Below are 21,931 nucleotides of genomic sequence, written 5' to 3' on the forward strand. Positions count from 1 at the left end.
ACCAATTTGTGCGTTAAAATGTAGAATAAAAATTCAGAATAAACTCATTTAATTTTATTCCACTTTACCAATTTGTGTGTTAAAATTTAGAATAAACACATTTAATTCGATTCCACTTTGCCACGTGGTGCTTTAAAATGTAGAATAAAAATTTAGAATAAACTCATTTAATGTGATTCCACTTTACCAATTTGCACTTTAAAATTAGGATAAAAATTCAGAATAAACACATGAAATTTGATTCCACTTTACCAATTTGTGTGTTAAAATGTAGAATAAACTCATTTAATTTGATTCCACTTTACCAATTTGCACGTTAAAATTTAGAATAAAAATTCAGAATAAACACATTAATTTTGATTCCTCCCTGCCACTTGGTGCTCTCAAATTCAGAATGAAAAATTCAGAACAAACACACCAAATTCGATTCCCCTTTCTCGCGCGGCGCTGTGAAATCCCGATGTTATCCCTGTGCGGTGGGGCGCAGCTGGGAGGGCTCCGGGGGTGCCAATTCCGCCCAATTAACGCGGCCGTTAATTGTGTTAATTGCTGCGGCAGTCGGCGGCGGAGTACGTGAAGGCGCGGCTGCCCGAGGTGCTGAAGCAGCACCTGCAGGAGTTCGAGCGGGACAAGGAGAACAGCGTGCTGTCCTACCAGAGCATCCTGGAGCAGCAGATCCTCTCCATCGACAGGGAGATGCTGGAGAAGCTCACCGTGTCCTACGACGAGGCAGGTAGGGCTGCTCCTCACCATTCTCACCTTTCTGCCCCAAAATTGCTCTTTTCCACAAATCCCTTCCACTTCTCGTTTTTGTGAAATGTGTGTTCCTCCTCGAGTGGTTCCTCACCATTCTCATCTTTCTGCCCCAAAATCGCTCTTTTCCCCGAATCCCTGCCACTTCTGTCCTCGTTTTTCTGAAATGTGTGTTCCTCCTCAAGTGGTTCCTCACAATTCTCATCTTTCTGCCCCAAAATCGCTCTTTTCCCAAACCCCTTCCACTTCTGTCCTCGTTTTTGGGAAATGTGTGTTCCTCCTCAAATGGTTCCTCACAATTCCCATCTTTCTGCCCCAAAATCGCTCTTTTCCCCGAACCCCTGCCACTTCTGTCCTCATTTTTCTGAAATGTGTGTTCCTCCTTGAGTGATTCCCCACAATTTTCATCTTTCTGCCCCAAAAATCGCTCTTTTTCCCAAACTCATTCCACTTTTATCCTTGTTTTTCTGAAATGTGTGTCCCTCCTTGAGTGATTCCCCACAATTCTCATTTTTCTGCCCCAAAAATCGCTCTGTTCCCCAAACCCCTTCCATTTCTGTCCTCGTTTTTCTGAAATGTGTGTTCCTCCTCGAGTGGTTCTTCATAATTCTCATTTTTCTGCCCCAAAAATGACTCGTTTTCAGTTCTTCCCCAAACCCCTTCCACTTCTGTCCTCGTTTTTCTGAAATGTGTGTTCCTCCTCAAGTGGTTCCTCACAATTCCCATCTTTCTGCTCCAAAATCGCTCTTTTCCACAAACCCCTTCCACTTCTGTCCTCGTTTTTCTGAAATGTGTGTTCCTCCTCAAGTTGTTCCTCACCATTCTCATTTTTCTGCCCCAAAAATCGCTCTGTTCCCCAAATCCCTTCCACTTCTGTCCTTGTTCTTGTGAAGTGTGTGTTCCTCCTCAAGTAGTTCCTCACCATTCTCATTTTTCTGCCCCAAAAATGGCTCTGTTCCCCAAACCCCTTCCATTTCTGTCCTCGTTTTTCTGAAATGTGTGTTCCTCCTTGAGTGGTTCCTCACCATTCTCATTTTTCTGCCCCAAAAATCGCTCTGTTCCCCAAATCCCTGCCACTTCTGTCCTCTTTTTTGGGAAATGTGTGTTCCTCCTCAAATGGTTCCTCACAATTCCCATCTTTCTGCTCCAAAATCGCTCTTTTCCACAAACCCCTTCCACTTCTGTCCTCGTTTTTCTGAAATGTGTGTTCCTCCTCAAGTTGCTCCTCACAATTCTCATTTTTCTGCCCCCAAAATCACTCTTTTCCCGAAACTCATTCAACTTTTATCCTTGTTTTTGTGAAATGTTTGTTCCTCCTCGAGTGGTTCTTCATAATTCTCATTTTATACTGCCCCAAAAATGGCCCATTCTCCCAAACACCTTCAACTTTTGAACTTTTGTCTTGTTTTTATGAAATCTGAGTCCCTCCTGAACTGGTTGAAGTGGTTCCTCACAATTCTCATTTTTCTGCCCCAAAAACCACTTGTTTCCTCAAACCCTCTGTGCAACTCAAGCTTTTTGTCCTCATTTTTGTGAAGTTTTTCTTCCTCCTTAAGTGGTTCCTTAGAATTCTCATTTTACTGCCCCAAAAATGGCTCAATTTCAGTCCCTTCCCTGAACGCCTTGAACTTTTGTCCTTGTTTTGTGAAATGTTTGTTCCTCCTCTAGTGGCTCCGTAGAATTCTCATTTTTCTGCCCCAGAAATGGCTCATTTCCCCAAACACCTTGTGCAGGTTGGACTTTTGTCCTCGTTTTTGTGAAATATTTGTTCCTCCTCAAGTGGTTCCTCATAATTCTCATTTTACTGCCCCAAAAAAATGGCTCATTTTCAGTCTTTCAGTCCTTCCCTTGTTTTTGTGAAATATTTGTTCCTCCTCAAGTGGTTCCTTAGAATTCACAATTTCTGCCCCAAAACTGGCTCACTTTCAGTCCTTCCCCAAACACCATGTGCAGGTTGAGCTTTTGTCCTCCTTTTTGTGAAATGATTGTTCCTCCTTAAGTGATTCCTCAATATTCTCATTTTTCTCTGCAAAAATTGCTCATTTTCAGTCCTTCCCCAAACCCCCTGAACTTTTCTCCTCATTTTTGTGACATTTTTGTTCCTCCTGCAATGATTCCTTATAATTCTCCTTTTACTGCCCCCAGGAATTGTTCATTTTCAGTCTTTCCCCAAACCCCTTGTGCAGGTTCAGCTTTTATCCAGCTTTTTGTCAGCTTCCATCCTCCTTTTTTGGGAAATGTTGGTTTTTCCTGTCCCAGGCTGGCTGGGGATGTCCCCCCTGGGTGCTGCCATGCCCAGGAGCTGAGGGGACCCTTCTGGCAGCTCTCTCTGCTCTGATGGATCTCCTGGATTTTGCTCTTTTCTCTGTAAATTTTTTTTTCCCCCTTAGTTTGGTCTCTCCAGCTCCTCTCCACTTATTTTCATTTAAAGGAGTTGGTTAGGGAGGAGAAAGTGCAGGGAAATTACTGATTCCTGTCAGAAGGAAAAGAAAGCTTTTTCCTTTATGGAAATCTCAGTGTTTGTGTGGCAAAAACAAAGATTAAAACTGCTTGAAACACATATTTGGGGATTTATCTCATCTGGCAAAAATCATGTGGAAATGAGAAGCTCCGTAATAACTGGTTTAGAAAATTCCCAGCAGCACAGCTGTAAATGAAAGCCCAAAATTCCAGCTCCATCAGAGATGAAAACACAGCAGTGGAGCCCCTCACCCTCCTAATTGTGCCCCTTATTTATGAGAAAGGCAGAAATGGCTCTACCTGCCCTGGGAACGAGAGCTGATGGTGAGCAAAGCACAGAAAATGGGCAGTTAAATGTAATTACAGCAGCTGCTGGTGAGCCTGGGTGCTCCAGCCCTTGGTTGTGACATTTTCCCTTTTTCTGGCTTTTTTTTCCCAGCAAAATCAACTGGATGAGGAGCTCGAGCTACTGGGGCATAAAAAGTGAAGGGAACAATCCTTCAAAATTGGCCAAACAGAAGTGGTGGTGGTGAAAGGGGAGGAAATGCAATTTTGTCTGGCAGGGGGTGATGGGAGGGATCACCCAGAGCCCTCCTGGAGCCCTGCCAGGGTTTCACCTCTGCAAAAATGATGAGCAGGTGGAATTCCAGCGGCTGGGAGCCAGGGGAGCTGCCAGAGGAGGTGTTTGGGGGGGCTCCCGGGGCTCCCACACTGCTTGTGTGGACAGGGAGGCACTTCCACACCTTTCCCAGCCTTTCCCATCCCTCTTGGAAGGAGCACTTTGCACCCCCAGGGAAATCCTTTCTCCCCAGGGGTGTTTCCCAAAGTGGGTCGAGTTCAGCTGCATCCTTTTGCCAGGAGAAAACTGAAATGCTCTGGGTTTGGCACAATTTTGGGTGTTAATTTGGCCTTTCTGGCAACATCCAGTGTTAATTAAGTGCAGCCTTGATGGACTCCACATCCCAGTGTGGATCCTTCCTCTTTTTTGTGAATCTTTCCCTTTAGGAAATCCATCCATCAGAGCTACACATAAAATGAGTTTGTCTGGAAATAGTCGAGCGCTGGCAAGATTTTTTTGTGAGGTTTCAGTAAGGAAGCTTTAAAAAATGAAAGGAGGCCAAAAGTGACAGATGGGGACAAATCCTCTCCTGATCTGTAAATCCTTTCGTTTAAAAAGTGGCATTCTTGACTAGCTAAGGCTGGGGTAATTTTGTGCAAGAATATTTTCTCCCAACAAAGCTTTGCTGCCTCTTGATCCCATTCCTTTGATTTACAGCATCCCTAAACATCCGAGGTGGTCAGTGCCTGATCTGTGGCAAGTTTTGGTTATTTAAAGGCATTTTAGCATTTAATCCCAATGTTCCAGGGAATTCCAGCCTGCTGGGAGGTCCTGGAGGTGGTTTTGTCCTGTGGGAAATGTTTTTTTTTCCTTTAATGGATGGCCCTTCTTTCCCAGAAGTCCTGAAAAAAATTGAGTTTCATTACTGCACAACAAAAAAAGAGATGGAATTCATTTTTCCATGCTGTCGAGCAGTCCTGGAGATATTGACATTTAGGGATTGCATCCAGAGCCAGGAGCCAGCCCCAGAATGAGGGTTTTTTAGCTGATATTTGCTGGTTTGGGGTGAGGGGGCAGGAAGGGGAAGATGGGAACTGGAAAGGAGATGGGGAAATGGGAAATGGGAAATAATCCTCCCACTTTAAGGTGGGCTCAGTGCTCAGAACTGGAAAGGAGATGGGAAATGGGAAATGGGAAATGGGAAATGAGAAAGGGGAAATGGGAAATGGGAAATATTCCTCCCATGTTAAGGTGGGCTCAGTGCTCGGGGGGTCACAGCTGGGACCCCCAGTCTTGGAAGACCTTCCCACTTCAACCACCCTGGCATTCTGTGGCAGGAACAACATTTTCCTGCTGCTCAGGAATATCCATTCCATGACAGAAATGTGGTTTTTCTCACATCTAAAAGCAGCCCCTGTGGCTCTCTGCCTCCCCCCTGGTGTCCTGCAGGCACCACGTGTCTGATCGCCCTCCTGTCCGACAAGGAGCTGACCGTGGCCAACGTGGGCGACTCCCGGGGCGTCCTCTGTGACAAGGATGGCAATGCCATCCCCCTGTCCCACGACCACAAGCCCTACCAGCTGAAGGAGAGGAAGAGGATTAAGAGAGCTGGTGAGTAGTTGGAAGGTTCAGCTTTTATTTGTTGCTAAAATTGACATTTCCCCCGGGAGAGGGTGGGAATTGCCCAACTGAGGCGTCGGCAAATCAAATCTCCTGTGCTCCACCTAAAATTCCAGTGGGATGGCAGCAGATGAAATCTCCCCTTTTCCACCCAAAATTCCACAGGGCAGAGGTGGCAGCAGATGAAATCTCCCCTTTTCCACCCAAAATTCCACAGGGCAGAGGCAGCAGCAGATCAAATTGGAGTTCATGTCCCATCCCAGCTTCAGCCCCTGCAGTCCCACCCTGCTTGTTTTTCTCTCTCCAGCCCACGGGGTTTGTGCTCCTGGCTGAGATTTGGGTCATTTGTCCTTGGTGCCCAGCTGGAGCAGGAATTGTTTTGTCTCCCTGCTCTGTGCACAGAGCTCACCATGCCCTGATGTGAAGCTCAGACCCACACACTAAAGCAGCACAGAACCTGAAACATAGAAAAGCCAAACCTGAGGCATCATCTCCCACATTCTGAGCTCTGTAAGCCCTCAGCATGAACCTTTGGCAGGAACCAGAGAGCTCCTTGGGTGTTCCAAAGAGCTGGATATTCCAAAGAGCTCCTTTGCTGTTTCAGAGAGCTCCTGGTATATTCCAAAGAGCAGCTTAGATATTCCAGAGAGCTCCTGGGATGTTCCAAAGAGCTCCTGGGATATTCCAAAGAGCAGCTTGGATGTTCTAAAGAGCTCCTTAGATGTTCCAAAAAGCTCCTTGGATGTTCCAAGGAGCTGCCTGGACATTCCAAAGAGCTCCTTGGGTGTTCCAGAGAGCTCCTTGGGTGTTCCAGAGAGCTCCTTGGGTGTTCCAAAGAGGAGCTTGGATATTCCAAAGAGTTCCTGGGATATTCCAAAGAGCAGCTTGGATGTTCCAAAGAGCAGCTTGGACGTTTCAGAGAGCTCCTTGGGTGTTCCAGAGAGTTCTTTGGATGTTCCAAAGAGCAGCTTGGGTGTTCCAAAGAAAGAGCAGCTTGGATGTTCTGAAGAGCTTCTTGGAGCTGCCTGGACGTTCCAAGGAGCTGCCTGGATGTTCCAAAGAGCTGCCTGGACGTTCCAAAGAGCTGCCTGGACGTTCCAAAGAGCTGCCTGGACGTTCCAAGGAGCTGCCTGGACGTTCCAAGGAGCTACCTGGACGTTCCAAGGAGCTGCCTGGATGTTCCAAGGAGCTGCCTGGACGTTCCAAGGAGCTGCCTGGACGTTCCAAGGAGCTGCTCTAAGCATTGTTTTCCCCCCAGGTGGGTTCATCAGCTTCAACGGCTCGTGGCGCGTGCAGGGCATCCTGGCCATGTCGCGCTCGCTGGGCGATTACCCCCTGAAGAACCTGAACGTGGTGATCCCCGACCCCGACATCCTGAGCTTTGACCTGGACAAACTGCAGCCAGAGTTCATGATCCTGGCCTCGGACGGGCTGTGGGACGCCTTCAGCAACGAGGAGGCCGTGCGGTTCATCAAGGAGCGCCTGGACGAGCCGCACTTCGGGGCCAAGAGCATCGTGCTGCAATCCTTCTACAGAGGCTGCCCCGACAACATCACGGTCATGGTGGTGAAGTTCAGGAATAGCAGCAAAGCAGAGGAGCAGCAGTGAGGAGCCCCCGGGCCCGCTCAGGACTCAGAACAGTTTGTCCGTGGTAGGAAGCTCCAGGAACGCCGTGCGGGCTCTCCCGCGGACGCGAATCTCTCTGGGCTCTGCTCGTGGCTTGACAAAAGGAGCAATACAACAAGTAAATCCATGCTGAGCGACCACAAGAATCCAGTCTGTCCCCTGTCCCTGCCCTGTGCCCTCGCTGCTCCCTAGGAACCGACTGGAACCTCCCATTTCTCACTTTTCTTCAGGAATCCCGTGCAGGGTTTTGGTTTGATTCCTCCCCTGGTGTGCCAGCCCCGGGCTGGCTCAGGGGCACGGCAGGGCCAGGGCAGTGCTGCTGCTTCTCCCTCCTGGGTGCCACTGCTCTCATGTTCCTCGCCTCTGCAGCCTGCAGGGGTAGGGCTGGGTGGGAGAAGGGTCTGTGATGTGAAGGAGGAAGAGGAGCCAACTCTCAGCCTGCTGCCGCTGCTGGCCCTCGCTTTGTTTAAGCTCCCCCCACAATAAACCCCTGCCAAGCATGTGAGTAGGTAGAGCTCCTGAATTACCACGTTTATTCAGGCTGTGCATTACTCTAGGACAGTTCTTCTAGGCCATATTGTATCCAAACCAACCCATGGTGAACTTCAGCAGAACCCTGGGAGCTCTGAGCCTCCTGGATGGGAGCAGGGCTCAGCTGTGGGAGCAGAATGTCTGTCCTTCACCGAGAATCACCCTGACCTTACCTCTGTGGCGTGGACTTGGAAAGGGATGGGAGAGAAAATGGATTTCACTGGTGACTGTTGGGAACCTCACCCAAGCAGGGCGTTCCTCAGAGCTACCTAGCTGGAAGTCAAGCCTGTGAAAGACTTCCTTGTACCACTGCAGATGGATTTGTGGTGTTAATCCCAGGGCAGACCCCTCTGAACGGGCTTTTGGGATGACATGCAAATGCCAGGCAGCATCAATGCACTGTAGAGATGAAAGGTTGTGTTCAATCTAGATTTTAAAAGTATGTTTAGATCTAACTTTCAGTATTTAATTGTATTTTGGGATCTGTGACTGCTGTAAGTTGGAATGAGGACAGTTTGGGTTTGCTGCACCTCTGGTGCCAGCTGTGTCATGGCAGAGGGACAGGGCAGGCAGGATTTTGGATGGCTCCTTTATCCTTATCCTGCCTTACAGAAGTCCTTGGGATCTCCCCAGAATGTGGTCCTGGACAATCTGCTCAAGTCTTCAGGGTGCTGGAGGCTGCCTGTGTTTGGGTGTGGAGCTGGCTCAGGGATGTGATGGATTCCCTGGCCTTGCCTGCTCCTTGGGAAAGTCCAATATTCCTCATTTCCCAGCTTCCTGGCCCCCCTGCTCACCTGCAGGGGTCTGGGGTGGGGCTGAGCTGTGCTGGGGAGGTGCTGAGGGGGTCGGGGTCTCTCAAGGCAAAAAAATCAAAGAGCACAAACTTCTGCTCGAGAAGGAATCCCCATCTTTGTCTTGTTTTGTCCCTAGGTCACCTCTCCCCCAACAAACTTCCCTCCTTTAATTTGTTTGGGAATCATCTCAGCCCTTAACTGGCTCTGGTGGTATTTCCAAAATGTGTCTGCTGAACTCCAGGGAGAGCCTCTGAGAAGTGTCCAGCAGGCAGCAGCCTGCCCTGCTCCCCTCCCTTTTCCATCCTTGGGCTGCCCCTGGCTGCTCAGCTGAGCAGGGAACAGGAATTGGTAAGAATTGTGTGTGGAATTTGCCTTCCCTGGCCCCTTCGCTGTTCCCTTTGTGCCTTCCCTGTGGAGAATTTTTTGCTGGGGAAAGAGGAATTCCAGGCAGCAGCTCTGAAGGAGAGGGATGTTTGTGAGCAGAGACATCCCCACTGAGCCATCCCAGGCACTGCAGGAGCTGCAGCCGTGGCCATGCCCGGGAAAACAGCCCAGATCCAGCTGGGCTGGGAGCTCCTGGCTGCAGGGAGCATCCTGAGGGATCCATGAGCACAGCCCTGGCACAGCCAGGAGCAGGAGCTGGCAGGGATGGCAGCCAGGAGGGATTCAGGCAAACACAGCAGGGCAGGAGTGGTGTGCAGGTTTGCCTGGATTGTTCCAGGATCGTTCCAGGATCATTCCCTGTCCCTCAGGCAGCTCCCAGCCAGCCCCGTGCCAACCTCCAAGTGGCTGCAGCTGCAGCAGGAGCTGGCTCAGCACCTTCAGCTTCCTCCCCCGTCCCTGGCAGGGCTGTCCTGGCCAGAGCCATCCATGCCAACGATCTCTGCTCAGCCCGGGGGGTTTTTGCTTTGATTGCTTTGGAAAAGGAGCTTCAGCTGCTTCAGGTTTGAAGAGGAAGGACTGATGGAGGTGAGAGGCTTCGTGTGGTCTCCCACATCCACGTGCAGTGCCTACCTGTGCTCCCAGCTGGAAGGTTTGGAAGCTTTCCCTCCAAATGAAGGCATTTCCAGCTTTCCAGCGGTGCAGATTTGTGCCAAACTCTGTTGTGACACAGCTGGAGGCTGGCAGGATGAACTCCTTGTACATACTGCTTATGCAACCTGACCAGTGCAGGGCTCTCCCACTGCCTTAACACTCCATCCTCCACCTGGGAAGGTGCTGTGGCCAGGAATGTCCCCCTGGCTGTGGCAGCAGGGCTCCAGCCTTCCTGCTGCTCTCCTCCCAAAGCCAGGGAGCTCCCTGGGGCACAGCTGGGGGCTCCTCCAGCTTCGGTGGCTTCATCCCCTCGGGGACAGCTGCAGCCTCTGGGCACAGGGAGTGGCTGCCCAAGAGCATCTTCAGATGGCCCCAGGTGACAAAGGGACCTTGGACCACGAGGCTGAGCCAGTGCTGGGGAATTGGGCTGTTCCCAAACGGGGCTGATCCCAGGGATGTCCCAGAGCTCAGGAACTGGGCTGTTCCCAGGGACATTCCAGCACTCTGGAATTGGGCTGTTCCCAAACTGGGCTGTTCCCAGGGGTGTCCCAGTTCCCAGCACTCTGGAATTGGGGTGTTCCCAAACTGGGCTGATCCCAGGGGTGTCCCAGTTCCCAGCACTCTGGAATTGGGGTGTTCCCAAACTGGGCTGATCCCAGGGATGTCCCAGAGCTCAGGAATTGGGCTGTTCCCAAACTGGGCTGTTCCCAAACTGGGCTATTCCCAGGGATGTCCCAGCTCCCAGTGCTCAGGAACTGGGCTGTTCCCAGGGACATTCCAGCACTCTGGAATTGGGCTGTTCCCAAACTGGGCTGTTCCCAGGGATGTCCCAGCTCCCAGTGCTTGGGAATTGGGCTGTTCCAGGGACATTCCAGTGCTGGGAATTGGGCTGTTCCCAGGGACATTCCAGCTCCCAGAGCTCAGGAATTGGGCTGTTCCCAAACTGGGCTGTTCCCAAATTCATCTGGTCCCAGGGATGTCCCAGTTCCCAGCTCTGGGGAACTGGGCTGTTCCCAAACTGGGCTGTTCCCAAACTGGGCTGTCCCCAGGTTGTCCCAGCTCCCTCCCCTGGGATGCTCTGCTGATTCCCTCAGCCTGCAGCACAGATTGCTGTGGAGTTCATCATCCCTTGGATCCTTCCTGGAATTCCTGGCAGGGCTGGAATGTCCCAGCCTGTCCCCAGCTTGGTGGCACCGTGGCTCCTTCTGCTGGCCTGAGACATTCCCACAAACCCCACAGCAGCCCCTGGGATAAAGGATTTCAGCTCCCACTGCTGCTGCTGTTGCAGGGTTAAACCATTTCCAGAGGTGAAATTAAAAATATTGTGAAGATTTTAGAATCCAGGAGTCGGAATTAAAGCACTGCATCAGCTTGGCTGCAGAAACACCAATGCCACAGCCTCAAAAAAAGAAAAAAAAGGGAATTTTGTGTCTCAGGATAGAGGACAGCCCTGCTTTAAATAATATGGATTTATTGCTAATGTACCTGATACTTGTTTTACACAGAGAAGCATTTAGTCAGCGATTATACTACAGAAAAAACACCTCAGCAGCCTTTCATGCCCCAAAGCAGGATTTTAAGCCTCTGAACAAAATTCCAGGTGAGAATGTTCTGCTGGAATTTGGCCCCTGCAGAGCCCAGAGCTGCAGCCCCTTGTGCCCAACATGTTCCTAAATGGCCCTTCTGAAACCCCCAGAGAAAAAGATCTGTACAGACAATTCATCATGAGCTGAAGTGTTCTTGCTTTTATTTTTCCAGTGCTGACTGGACAAGGCTTAGGGGAGCCAGTGGATAAATATGGATTTTCCTGAGGCAACTTAAAATTCCAGGGATCAGCTCTGGAGGATAATCTGGGTGCTCTGGGAAGCAAAACCTGGTGGGTGCAGCTGGAGCCTTGCCAGAACCACAACCAGAGGTTTGAGGGCAATTCTGGAGGGGAAAACGTTTGGATTTCATGGATTTGGGCAGCTCCTGTGCCTGCTCTGCTCAGCCCTGAGGGAGGTGGAATGAGGGGGTTTTTAAGGTCCCTTCCAACCCAAACCAGTCTGGGATTCTGGGAATTACCAGCAATAGGGAACTAAAGCACTTTTCCCCAAGCATATTTCATGGCCAATCCCGCTTTTTTTGCAGCCCAATCATCCACAAATGGGAGGCAAAATGTAGGGAAATATCCCCAAAATATCCTGTTACACTGGGCACAGGGAGTGCTGCCCCTACACCTCCTCTGGGATTTATGGGGAATTTCTTTGTGCACACAAAGCATTGCAGCATTTTAACTCCTCTGAAATGACATCCAGACTGGGAATTTCACCTTGGAACCCACTTCTGCTCCCCACCCAGCAGCAACCTCCAAACATCTTTGCCCAATGAATTAACATTATTATTAGTAGTAGTATTATTAGTATTATTAGCCTTTTCAGGTCAGGAAACTCCACAGTTTTCCTATCAAAATCACAAATATTTTGAATTCTGATTTAATACAGCTGCATGAGAAAAAAAAAACTTATTTGGGATTTGGGAAACCTTTAGCCTGTGTTTTACACTTTGTTTTAGTACAATGTTCTAAGCAGATGCAATAAAATTTGGCCCTTCCCTACTTCAGTGCCCAGATTATTTCACGCTTTTAAGGTTTTTCACCTTTTGCCAGGCTGCTTACACTAAAAACTTCCCTAAAATGGCTTTGAGCAGAAACAGGAGCTCAGTTAGGAATTTTACAGCCTTTTAAGCAATAATAAAGTCAGAATCAAATACAAGCCAGACTTGGAAATGAGGTTTTTTTTAGGAAAACCAGGAGCAGGATGGATGTTTTTCCAATGCTGCTGGCACTGTAAATGACAATTAACTTCAGGTGGCACAAAGAGATCACTGTGTATAAACCTAAGCCTTGGAACCTGTGAGCAGTGTCAGCATTTGGGGCACAAAAACCCCGAATTCCTGCAGGTGACAGGAGAATTTCTGGCCATCCTCACCTCCCCAGGACTCTCATTCCTCCCCCACCACGAGCACTCTCTGCTTTATCCATTTTCTGAAGGCAGCAGAGTCATAATTACATTTTTATTTTGGAAAAAGCAATACAAGCTGTGCTGTAGTATCAGTGTTCTTGTGGTAAATAATTTATTTCTAAGCTTTTCACACGGCAGGCTCAGAGCAGAACGGCGGGGTTTGGGGTTTGAGGTGTGTAAACAATCACAGAACAAGGCAGTTCTCCCAGTACCTGCTCAGAGAACAGTCACATCCCAGCCTCTAAACCCAGAGCACAGCTGGAATGTCACCTGGATCTAGGAATACAAGAGCATCATTCCCTCAGTTATGCAATACTGTATTTTCCCCCCCAAAAAAAAAAACAACAACAAAATGGCCTTTATTTTTTAAAAGCTTTGACCTTTTCACCATCAGAACACTGAAATCCTTGTCTGGAGAGTGTTGTCCCCAAGACTTTTTCATCCCTATAAAAACACGAGCCCATCCTGAAATTCCGCCCCAGCGCCAGGCGCGGCTGTGGAGCGGAGCCAAAGGCAGCAGTGTCCCCTGGCTGCTGGGGGCACTGGTGACCCCTGGGCCCTGCTGCTGCAGCTCTGGGCAGCCCTGAGCCCTGCCAGGGCTGTGGGCAGCCAGCCCTGAGCCCTGCCAGGGCTGTGGGGTGCTGCCAGCCCGAGGGGAAGCCCTGGAGCGTGGCCAGGACGTCTCCGCAGTCCCTCCCCCGTGTAGTGGATGTGTCCAGGTTAATTCTGTTCATGCAATTGCAAATTCTGTATCGTCGTCCATTAGAAGTGTAAACTACTGAAAAACTGGGCCTTGCTGATATGAATAAAGTGATTAAAAAATGGTCTTTACACACAGGGAGGAGTTGGTCTTCTTTAAAGTAGCAATGGGGGGATTTCTTCCTTTCTTGCATTTTCAAACTGGAACCAAAAAATTCATTTAAAAATAGGCATAAATCACAACAAAAATGGTTTTTCATCTTCCCCACAGGGTTCCTGGGATGCATCACACACACACAGAGGGGTGGGGGGATTGATGATCCTGGTGTTTTTGGGATGTCCAAATTGATCGTGAGCTCACTCCATCTCCCTGGTCTGGGAGCACCAGCAGAGACACCAAAGTCATTCCATTCAACATGCACACACCAAGTGCATCACATCTCCAGCACTTCTCACCAGCTCCTGCAGATCCCACGGGACCCCCAGGCTGGGAACACTCCTGGGAGCGTTGTGGAGGTGACACATTTAAACAACAAGGTGTGACAGTCCTCAGGAGGCTTACACAGAAAACAGGGTGGGTTGGGTTGAAATCCGTGCTGGGCACAGAATAAATAAAGGAGAGTGGCAATAAAACAATAAAACCAATCCAGGCAGGAATTCAGGAAGCATCCTCTAAGCTGCTCTCTGGGCAGGAACATCTTTTCTCGATGGCATTTTGTGCATTCCAGAAGATTCAAACCAAAATCCCAGGGCTGCTCGGAGCACATGGAAAGGCAGCAGAGGCAGATGGGACAGAGCATTCCAAGGCACCCTCTGGGTGTGGGATACACACCTGGAAAGGGCTTTGTGAATCCCTGGTTTTGGACAAAAGCACTGGAATGCCCTAGAGAAACGCTGCCCCAGCAGTCAGAGACATCTCTAGAGGTCACTCTCACAGCAAATTGAAGTTTCTAAAGAAATCCACAATCAAAGGCAAGTTTTTGAAGCGTTGGATGACAAATCCTGCCAAAACTGGATCAGCTCACTTGATGTAAGGCCATGAACTGCAATCAAACGTCTGTACTTACAGATATCGAAGTTGATTTTATAGAGAAAGAATTGTTCTGCATCTTGTGGAAGAGTGATGTTGACTTTGAGTATATTTAAGCAAATTCCCACATAAACATCCTCAAATTTCAGAGGTTTGACGTGGCCCATCAGTTCGTAAGTCCTCAGGGCCAGTTTTCCATCCAGGATGTATCCCAGGCCGCTGCAGTAGGGAGGGTAGAACTTGAAGGGATATTCCTGGTAGGAGATGAACCTTTTCCTGTCGAAGCCTCGGTAGGCGAAGTTATCGATGAGGGGGTACCCGGTGAAAACGTTCTCCGAGGAGTTCAGCTGCAGCAGGAGCTTCACCAGGTTGGGCACGTTGATGAAGACATCGGCGTCGGTCTTCATGAGGAACCTGGCGCTGGAACAGAACTCGGAGAACCACTGGAAGGCCATGATGGTCTTCAGGGTGAGGTTGTCATAAGTGTCCACGAAGTCCTGGCGGATGATGTCCCCGTAGAGGATGCTCTCGTCCTCCACCGCCAGCGCTGCCGCCCTGTCCTCCCTCTCCATTTCCTGCCCCAGCAGGAACAGCGTCAGGATGTGCTGGCCCCACCAGGAGTCCTGGGAGCCCCAGGTGATCCTGATGGCCTGCCTGGCTTTCACGTCCCCGGGGCTGGAAGCCACCAGGATGACCAGGAAGGGGTGGAGGTCGGCGCAGCTGGGGCGCTCGCGCAGCGTGAACGGGCGCGGCTGCCGGTACACGGGCTCGTACTCGTAGAAGTACAGGGGGTTCACGGTCTCCAGGCCGGCCCTGGAGGAGAAGGTTATGTACCACATGGTTATCAGGGAAAACACCAGCAGCAACAGGAAAATCCATTTCAAAGGTCTCATGCACAAGGCGCTGATCGGGACCGGGATCATGGTCGGGATCTGCTGGAGCCGCTCAGAATCCGTTCCACGAGCCCTGGAGCATCTTCCTTGCTGAAGAAGAAAGGGGAAAGTGGCATTCAGAGTGCTGTTAGTCAAATATTCCCTTTTCCTTGTGTTGGCTGAAGTGCCAGCTGGAACTGGGCTGTGGTAGCAGCCAATGCAAGCATTCCTGATCCAGCTGTCACTGCCCTGATCCCAGGGATGGCAGCAGGGCACGGAGCCCCTGCCCAGCAGGGTGTGATGAGCAGGGCACAGAGCTCCTGCCCAGCAGGGTGTGATGAGCAGGGCACAGAGCTCCTGCCCAGCAGGGTTTGATGAGCAGGGCACAGAGCCCCTGCCCAGCAGGGTTTGATGAGCAGGGCATGGAGCTCCTGCCCAGCAGGGTTTGATGATCAGGGGACAGAGCCCCAGCCCAGCAGGGTTTAATGAGCAGGGCATGGAGCTCCTGCCCAGCAGGGTTTGCAGGGTTTGATGAGCAGGGCACAGAGCCCCAGCCCAGCAGGGTTTGCTGAGCAGGGCACAGAGCCCCAGCCCAGCAGGGTTTGCTGAGCAGGGCACAGAGCCCCAGCCCAGCAGGGTTTGCTGAGCAGGGCTTGCACTGAAAGCTGGTGGTTTCCACCCTGCAGATCCCCCCTGCACAGACCTGATCTCCAGCCAGGATCCTGCTCCAAGGGCCGTGATCCAGGGATCTCAGCACCAAGCCTCTGACTCGACTCCAGCTCAAGGGCACAACACCGTGTGCAAAACCCAGCACATGCTCAGGAAACGGATGCTCAGAGCCTCAGAATTTGGGTTTTTCTGTTAGAGACAGGAAATCTAGAGACTGATCTGCCTGAGCTGGAGCACGTGGGCATGAAAGCAGAACTATGAGCAAGTGCTTCACTTTCCTTCAAGGCCTGAGCAGCGGCTTGTTCTGAGGGGGAGGGGGGAAGGTAAAAATCAACTTCCTTAAATCAAGAGATGTACTCAAGCTGGTTTTGACCAAAATCATGACTGTTTTTGCCATTAGCCAGGTAATTTTTGGATTTGAGGCACACAAATCCACAGCAGGTCTTTCCGGACCCCTGTGGAATCTGTGCTGAAGCTGCTGCTCCAATGTCAGGATTAGAGATTCCAATGGATAAATCTTCACAAAATTCAGTTTAAAACCAAACCCCCAGGCCTGTACCCTCTTGTAATTTCATTTCCTTAAAACTACACGTGGTCTATCATCTATTTTAGACATCTTTAAGCCAAAATAACTCCAGTGCCTAACTGTGGGAATTCCAAATGGTTTCTGATGTTTGCAGTGATAATATTTATCCTGCACAAGCACACACAAAGACACAGTCAGGATGATGGAAGGTTTGATTTCACAGCACAATTAATTACTCTTTATCTTCAAAAATATCACCGCAGGGCTCATAAATGTTTTAGATTTGACAAATAAATCCAACCCCCAGAACAGCACTGTGGAGTCCAGGGGAATTTGATTTTCTAGAGCCCACCTGCCTCATGTTTCTGAGTAAGATCTGATTTAAATTAATCATCCTTTAAAGGAAGCATTTGGAGAACATTCCACTAACAACCGCCTTAAAAGAGATTAAAGCAATTTTATATAAAGCATTTAAATAGAAGAATTTCAGACTGATTCCTCTCCAAATCAATAATTACCTTTCAGTGGACAGTAGGAGAATATATACTGGAAAAAAATAACCTAGGTTATGTATCAGTGCTTATTACTTGATTTTAGATCAGTAACATTTTTTTTGATGATAAACTTTAAAGCTTATCAGTGAAAACTGATCCATTTGATCAGTTCTTGGCTGCATCATGGAATAAATATTATAAATAGTTTGACTTTTACAGGAAGAAAACCCTGGTTTTGTGACACTCTGAACAACAAAATTGGAGACAAATCCTGATCTGCTACATAAGGAAAAATCTGGAAAAATAAACATCAATTCAGGTCCTTCAGGAAACCTCAGCCACACAGGGAAACAAATTCCCACCTTCTCCTATTTGGAGTGCTTGAAGCAAAGTGAGGCAGTTGAGTCAGTGAGGTCTGAGCACTTCTGCTCAGTCATGGTGCAGGTTCTGCCCTTCCAGCTCCTCCTCCACCTCCAGACTTTGTGCTGGCACTTTTTCCCTTCCAGCTGTGGACGGCAGCTCCTTCCAGGGCATTACTCCCATTTTCTTCCAAGCTGAGACTGTGCCAAAAGATAAAACCGGTGACTTTTGAAATAAATGTGAGGCAACACAAGGCTCAGAGTGCTCCACGGGGATTTAGATCCATCTCCACCCAGGTAGGGGGTTGTGTAATGTGGACGTGCTTGGGCAGGAAAAGGGTGGGAAATTCTCATATTTAGTAAAGATTACTAATTACAATAACCAATAGTCCAATCTGATGATTTTTAAATACCATAATAATAGGTGCATATAGGAAAATAAATCCTTTTTTAAGCTACCAGCAGAAATCATTTGGAAATATATTATTTAAGGCTGGCTTTAAGGCCGGCTTGGACGCAGCCTGGACTATGGGAGGTGTCCCTGCACACGGCAGGAGGTGAACGAGATAATGCTGAAAGTCCTTCCAGCCCAAACCAGCCACCGATTCTACGTTTTTAAACTTAAAACCAATCGAAACTAGAGGCAATTTTGCAAGACCCCGTGCTGCGATGCTCTAATGTAGCAAAACTTCAAGGTTTTTACCTTAAAAAGTAAAAAGCCTTCACAAGACCTTTACCAGCGCCTCGCTGCCGCTCGTTGCTGCCCAGTCCATCGCTGCTGCCCGTCCCAGTCACCTTGCGGAGCGCGGGGAGGTCCGTGCCGGGCGGGAGGGATGGCTGCGGGGCTGTGCCGCCCTCTGCCGAGCCCAGCACCCGTTCCAGCCCTTTTCTGGGCTTTCCCATCCCAGCCGGCAGCGCAGCGCCGCTCGGGGCTCGCTCGCTCGCTCTGCGCGCTTCCCCCGCACGCATCTCCCCACGCTGGGCTGCCCGAGGGCCGCGTCCCCGCTCTCCATCCCCATCCCATCCCCATCTCCATCCCCATCCCCATCCCATCCCCATCCCATCCCCATCCCATTCCCCATTCCCCATTCCCCATTCCCCATTCCCCATTCCCCATTCCCCATCCCATCCCCGTTACCGTGTCCCGCTCGGGGCGCTCCGGGCCGGGCGCGGCGGCCGCAGCGGGAAGGAGCCGCCTCCTCTTCCGCCTCCCCGAGCGGCGCCCGCTCCTCCGCCTTCCCCGGCAGCCGCCGCCGGCTCCCCGGCGTCCCTCCGGCAGCCGAGGCCGGGCAGAGACAGCGGAGCTGCCTCCCCTCCGTGCCCCGGCCGCTGGAAGTGCCCCCGGTGAGGGTTCGCTGCCTAATTAGTGCATCCATCGCGCCTCGTCACTTCATCGAGCGCTGGGATGTCCCGCCGGCACAAGCTGGGTTTGCATTCAGCTCTTGGTTTATGAAAGGGTTACAGGGCAGATCTGGAGCTCAGATTAGTCAGTGCTCAGTCAGCTGCCCCGCGTTTATGGCTCTGGTTCTGCAGGGGGACTGGAAGGCAAGCTTGGCACAGAGGAGCTGGCCGCAGCCTGGCAGAGCCAGCCCAGCCTTGGACCAAGCCAGGGTGAGGAGGTTCCGTCCGCTCCGGCTCGGGGCAGTGCGGGGTCAGACCGGCGGCAGGAGGGCTCTGTCCTGCGCTCTGACCTCGGGAGCAGCGCGGGGAATCCGTCCTGGGAGCGGCTCTGGGCTCCGGCACGGTCGGAAACCTGCAGAGTTCCACACGAATTACCTCGTAAAAAGTCAGGCTCTGCTGGATCCCAGCTTTGGAGTGACGGCTGAAGGAGGAAATAACAGCTGTTATCATAAACACCCAGCGCAGGTGGAGCACACAGAGCAGAGAGCTGTGAGTGATCTTCAAATAGCAGCTGGGGACCGACCATCCATCCCTGCCTTGCTCAAGATATCCATACTTTATTGGAATCTCATCAGGGAATTCTGGTCCATTTGACATGTTAACCCTGTGTTCTGCAGTTTGCTGCCTCTCCATCTTTCAATTCATTCGTGTCCATCCATTTGTAAAGAAAAGCAAACCCTTTCCTCCCTGGTTTAATACATCCTGACCTGCTCCTGAAAACCCCTCCACATAATCCAGCCGTGTTATGAACTATGAAAAACGTGCAGCAGGGAGTGTGTCACTGTCATCTCTCATTGCCCCCAGTTAGTCCAAGTCTAACCCTTTTAGCCTCGAGAGAAACCAGATTATAACTTGTCTGTCAGGGCTGAGGTGGATTTTACGCAACCAATGTGGTAATTATCGAAATGATTGCTCTATCAGTCAGCAGCCTGTTACAAGACCTTTACACCTTTTTGCTGATTCTGGATTTTCTGAAGCAAAGACGAATGGTTTCCTGGGTGTAAGGGCAACTCCTGCAGTACTCAGGATGTGTCAGAGCAGCCCAACGTGCATCCACTATCAGGAAAATGAACAGTCAATAGGAACTCATTAATAGCTGACTACATTTTCTATCTCCTCTTGTTTTATTCTGCTACTTGGAATGGTGGCCAAAAAAATGATCAAGAATCAGTTATTTCCTCGGTTCTTGACCCTTTCCTGAAGGAAATCCTCACTGGGCAACCATGGAGTAGATGAAATGAAGGTAACAGGAGCTTTTAATGCGAGGCAGCAGGATCTCAGTGAGGACCAGACCATCAGGATTTAGGCTCCACCTTGCAGGGTGCAGTTAAACTCATTCACCAATAACACAAACAAACTCCCTGAGTTTACAGCCCTGGCAGGAGGAGTCACTGAGGCAGCTGCTTAGAGCAGAGCCCAGTTTTAGTGGAGTTCTCTTAGGGTTTCATTGAGTCCATGGGCTGGAACTCGCATTTGAGACCACCTAAGATCAGTTTGTGGGAGATGAGATGCACTGATAAATCAGCTACCAGCTCATTTTGTGGCTTGCTAAGTATGGACAAATCTTAAATCTTAAATCTTAAATCTTAAATCTTAAGTCTCCCCTCCTCACTGCTTGTGTTCATATCTAGATGCCTTGTGCAGGCTGTCCTGGAGCAGGGGCTGGGCAGAGTCCCAGAATAAAGCAGGGATTTATCCAAAGGATCTCCTCCATGGATCCACCTGGGGCAGCACCAGAGCCCAGCCAGGGCTGCACCCAAGATGAACCAAAATGGCCCCAAAATCCCCGAGCGCTGCCGGGGTCTCTCCCTGGGATCAGCTCTGCTCCATTTGCACCTTGCAGTTCATTGTCCCATCCCAGCTTCAGCCCCTGCAGTCCCACCCTGCTTGTTTTTCTCTCTCCAGCCCACGGGGTTTGTGCTCCTGGCCTGAGATTTGGCTCATTTGTCCTTGGTGCCCAGCTGGAGCAGGAATTGTTTTGTCTCCCTACTCTGTGATGAGAGCTTACCAACACTTAACATGAAGCTCAGAACTGCACACTAAAGCAGCACAGAATCTGAATATGAAATATCAGGATATAAAAGCTAAAGCTTAAGGCATCCATCTCATTTTTCTCCCAGATGGCTGTGGATGCTCAGGGGGATCCTCTCAGAGCCAGGACCTGGCCATGATCAGGGAATCCATGGATCAGGCTGCAGGTGCTGGGAACGTGGCTGTTCAAACAAGCTGGCAGCCTGTAACCTTTGTGCCTGTGCCAGTGGGGCCGTGGTTACTCATCCCAGTCCCACCCACAGGCTTGGCAGGGAGCTCTGTGCCTTCCGAAGCCTCGTGGCTCCTTATCACCTCGATAAAAGCAGCAGCGTGTGTTTGTGCAGAGCTCTGGCTGCTCCAGAGCTCGCAGCTGCCTCTTCTCCCTCTCTGCTTGTGCCTCACCTCAGCAGGGGGACAGGCAGCAACACAAAGTGGCCCCAGGGGAGAGGGGGAATATCCCTGGAATTGAGAACTCCCTGGGATAAATGGGCCTGCAGAACACCAAGCCCTCAAGGAGGGGGGCCAACATCCTGATGCTGGGGCTGGACTCGGCGGGGAAATCCACGCTGCTCTACAAGTTCAGGTATAAAGATGCTTTTATAACGATGCCAACGGTTGGCTTCAATGTGGATATGATTGAAGCAGGGAAGAATTTCACACTGACCTTTTGGGATGTTGGAGGACAGAAGAAAATGAGAGAGCTCTGGAGCAATTTCCTAGAAGACGCCGGCGGGCTGCTGTACGTGGTGGACAGCTCTGACAAGCGGCGGCTGGAGGAGTCCAGGAGGGAATTTGAGCTCATTTTAAAGAATGAATCCATAAAAAACGTCCCGGTGGTCGTGCTGGCCAACAAGCAGGATTTGCCTGGAGCTCTGAACGCCGAGGAGATCACCAGGAAGCTCAAGCTGAAGAAGTACTGCAGTGACAGGAACTGGTACGTGCAGCCCTGCTGTGCCATCACGGGAGAGGGGCTGGCAGAAGCTCTCCAGAGGGTGAGCACGTTTGCCAGGCAGTACAAGAAGTCAAAGGAGACTTTCATCACCCTGAAGGAACTCAACTCCTTTTAAGGATTTCTACCATCCGCTTCTGGTGACTCTTAACATACTTTGTTGGACAGATTAAATCTGGAAATACTGGATTCTGAAGAACTTTTATACATAAATATTTATAAGGGACTTTGACAATATTAAATTCTACTGTTATACCTGCAGATACTTGATATACCTGATGGGATAGCTCATACCTGAGATAGGACTCTGTAGCATTTTATTTTTTTTTAATTTATTTGGGTTATTCAAGTTGAATGATGAGAAAGGGGCAGTCGAGCACATGGAAATAAAATAGGTGAGCAGTGTTTAAGTGGCTTAAGTCAAATGAAGTTTCAATTTTTTTCATGATGTAAACCAGCCAAGCCGTTTGGTCAGCAGTGATCGAATGCTGTTTTGTAACAAATGTAATAGATGTGTTTCT

The 21,931-nt window shown here is 50.0% G+C and overlaps 3 protein-coding genes across 3 annotated transcripts; 2 read left to right on the plus strand and 1 right to left on the minus strand.

Moving 5' to 3' along the window:
• Positions 1 to 567: 567 nt before the first annotated feature.
• On the plus strand, positions 568 to 7,362 carry PPM1L (protein phosphatase, Mg2+/Mn2+ dependent 1L). Its single transcript, XM_084212538.1, has 3 exons — positions 568 to 733; positions 5,222 to 5,383; positions 6,651 to 7,362. The coding sequence occupies exons 1-3, from the start codon at positions 697 to 699 to the stop codon at positions 6,998 to 7,000; spliced, it is 549 nt and encodes a 182-aa protein (XP_084068664.1). The 5' UTR covers positions 568 to 696; the 3' UTR covers positions 7,001 to 7,362.
• Positions 7,363 to 10,078: 2,716 nt separating this feature from the next.
• On the minus strand, positions 10,079 to 18,217 carry B3GALNT1 (beta-1,3-N-acetylgalactosaminyltransferase 1 (Globoside blood group)). Its single transcript, XM_084212166.1, has 3 exons — positions 18,168 to 18,217; positions 17,033 to 17,230; positions 10,079 to 15,092 (listed from the first exon to the last, which is right to left on the minus strand). The coding sequence occupies exon 3, from the start codon at positions 15,030 to 15,032 to the stop codon at positions 14,046 to 14,048; it is 987 nt and encodes a 328-aa protein (XP_084068292.1). The 5' UTR covers positions 15,033 to 15,092; positions 17,033 to 17,230; positions 18,168 to 18,217; the 3' UTR covers positions 10,079 to 14,045.
• A 2,729-nt stretch (positions 18,218 to 20,946) lies between these two features.
• Positions 20,947 to 21,629, plus strand: ARL14 (ARF like GTPase 14; the record flags this gene model as incomplete). The annotated part of the gene is made up of 1 exon (XM_084212542.1): positions 20,947 to 21,629. One exon carries the CDS (start codon positions 20,947 to 20,949, stop codon positions 21,526 to 21,528), a length of 582 nt encoding a protein of 193 aa, XP_084068668.1. The 3' UTR covers positions 21,529 to 21,629.
• Between the last annotated feature and the right edge of the window lie 302 nt (positions 21,630 to 21,931).

This window comes from Fringilla coelebs, assembly GCF_963513975.1.
Source record: "Fringilla coelebs genome assembly, chromosome: 10".
In the NCBI taxonomy this organism is placed as follows: domain Eukaryota; kingdom Metazoa; phylum Chordata; class Aves; order Passeriformes; family Fringillidae; genus Fringilla; species Fringilla coelebs.

Coding starts and splice junctions, on each gene's coding strand:
- PPM1L (XM_084212538.1), top strand. CDS start 697: ATGCTGGAGAAGCTCACCGTGTCCTACGACGAGGCAG. Junction 734..5,221: donor CGTGTCCTACGACGAGGCAG/GTAGGGCTGCTC, acceptor GGTGTCCTGCAG/GCACCACGTGTCTGATCGCC. Junction 5,384..6,650: donor GAAGAGGATTAAGAGAGCTG/GTGAGTAGTTGG, acceptor TTTTCCCCCCAG/GTGGGTTCATCAGCTTCAAC.
- B3GALNT1 (XM_084212166.1), bottom strand. CDS start 15,032: ATGATCCCGGTCCCGATCAGCGCCTTGTGCATGAGACCTTTGAAATGG.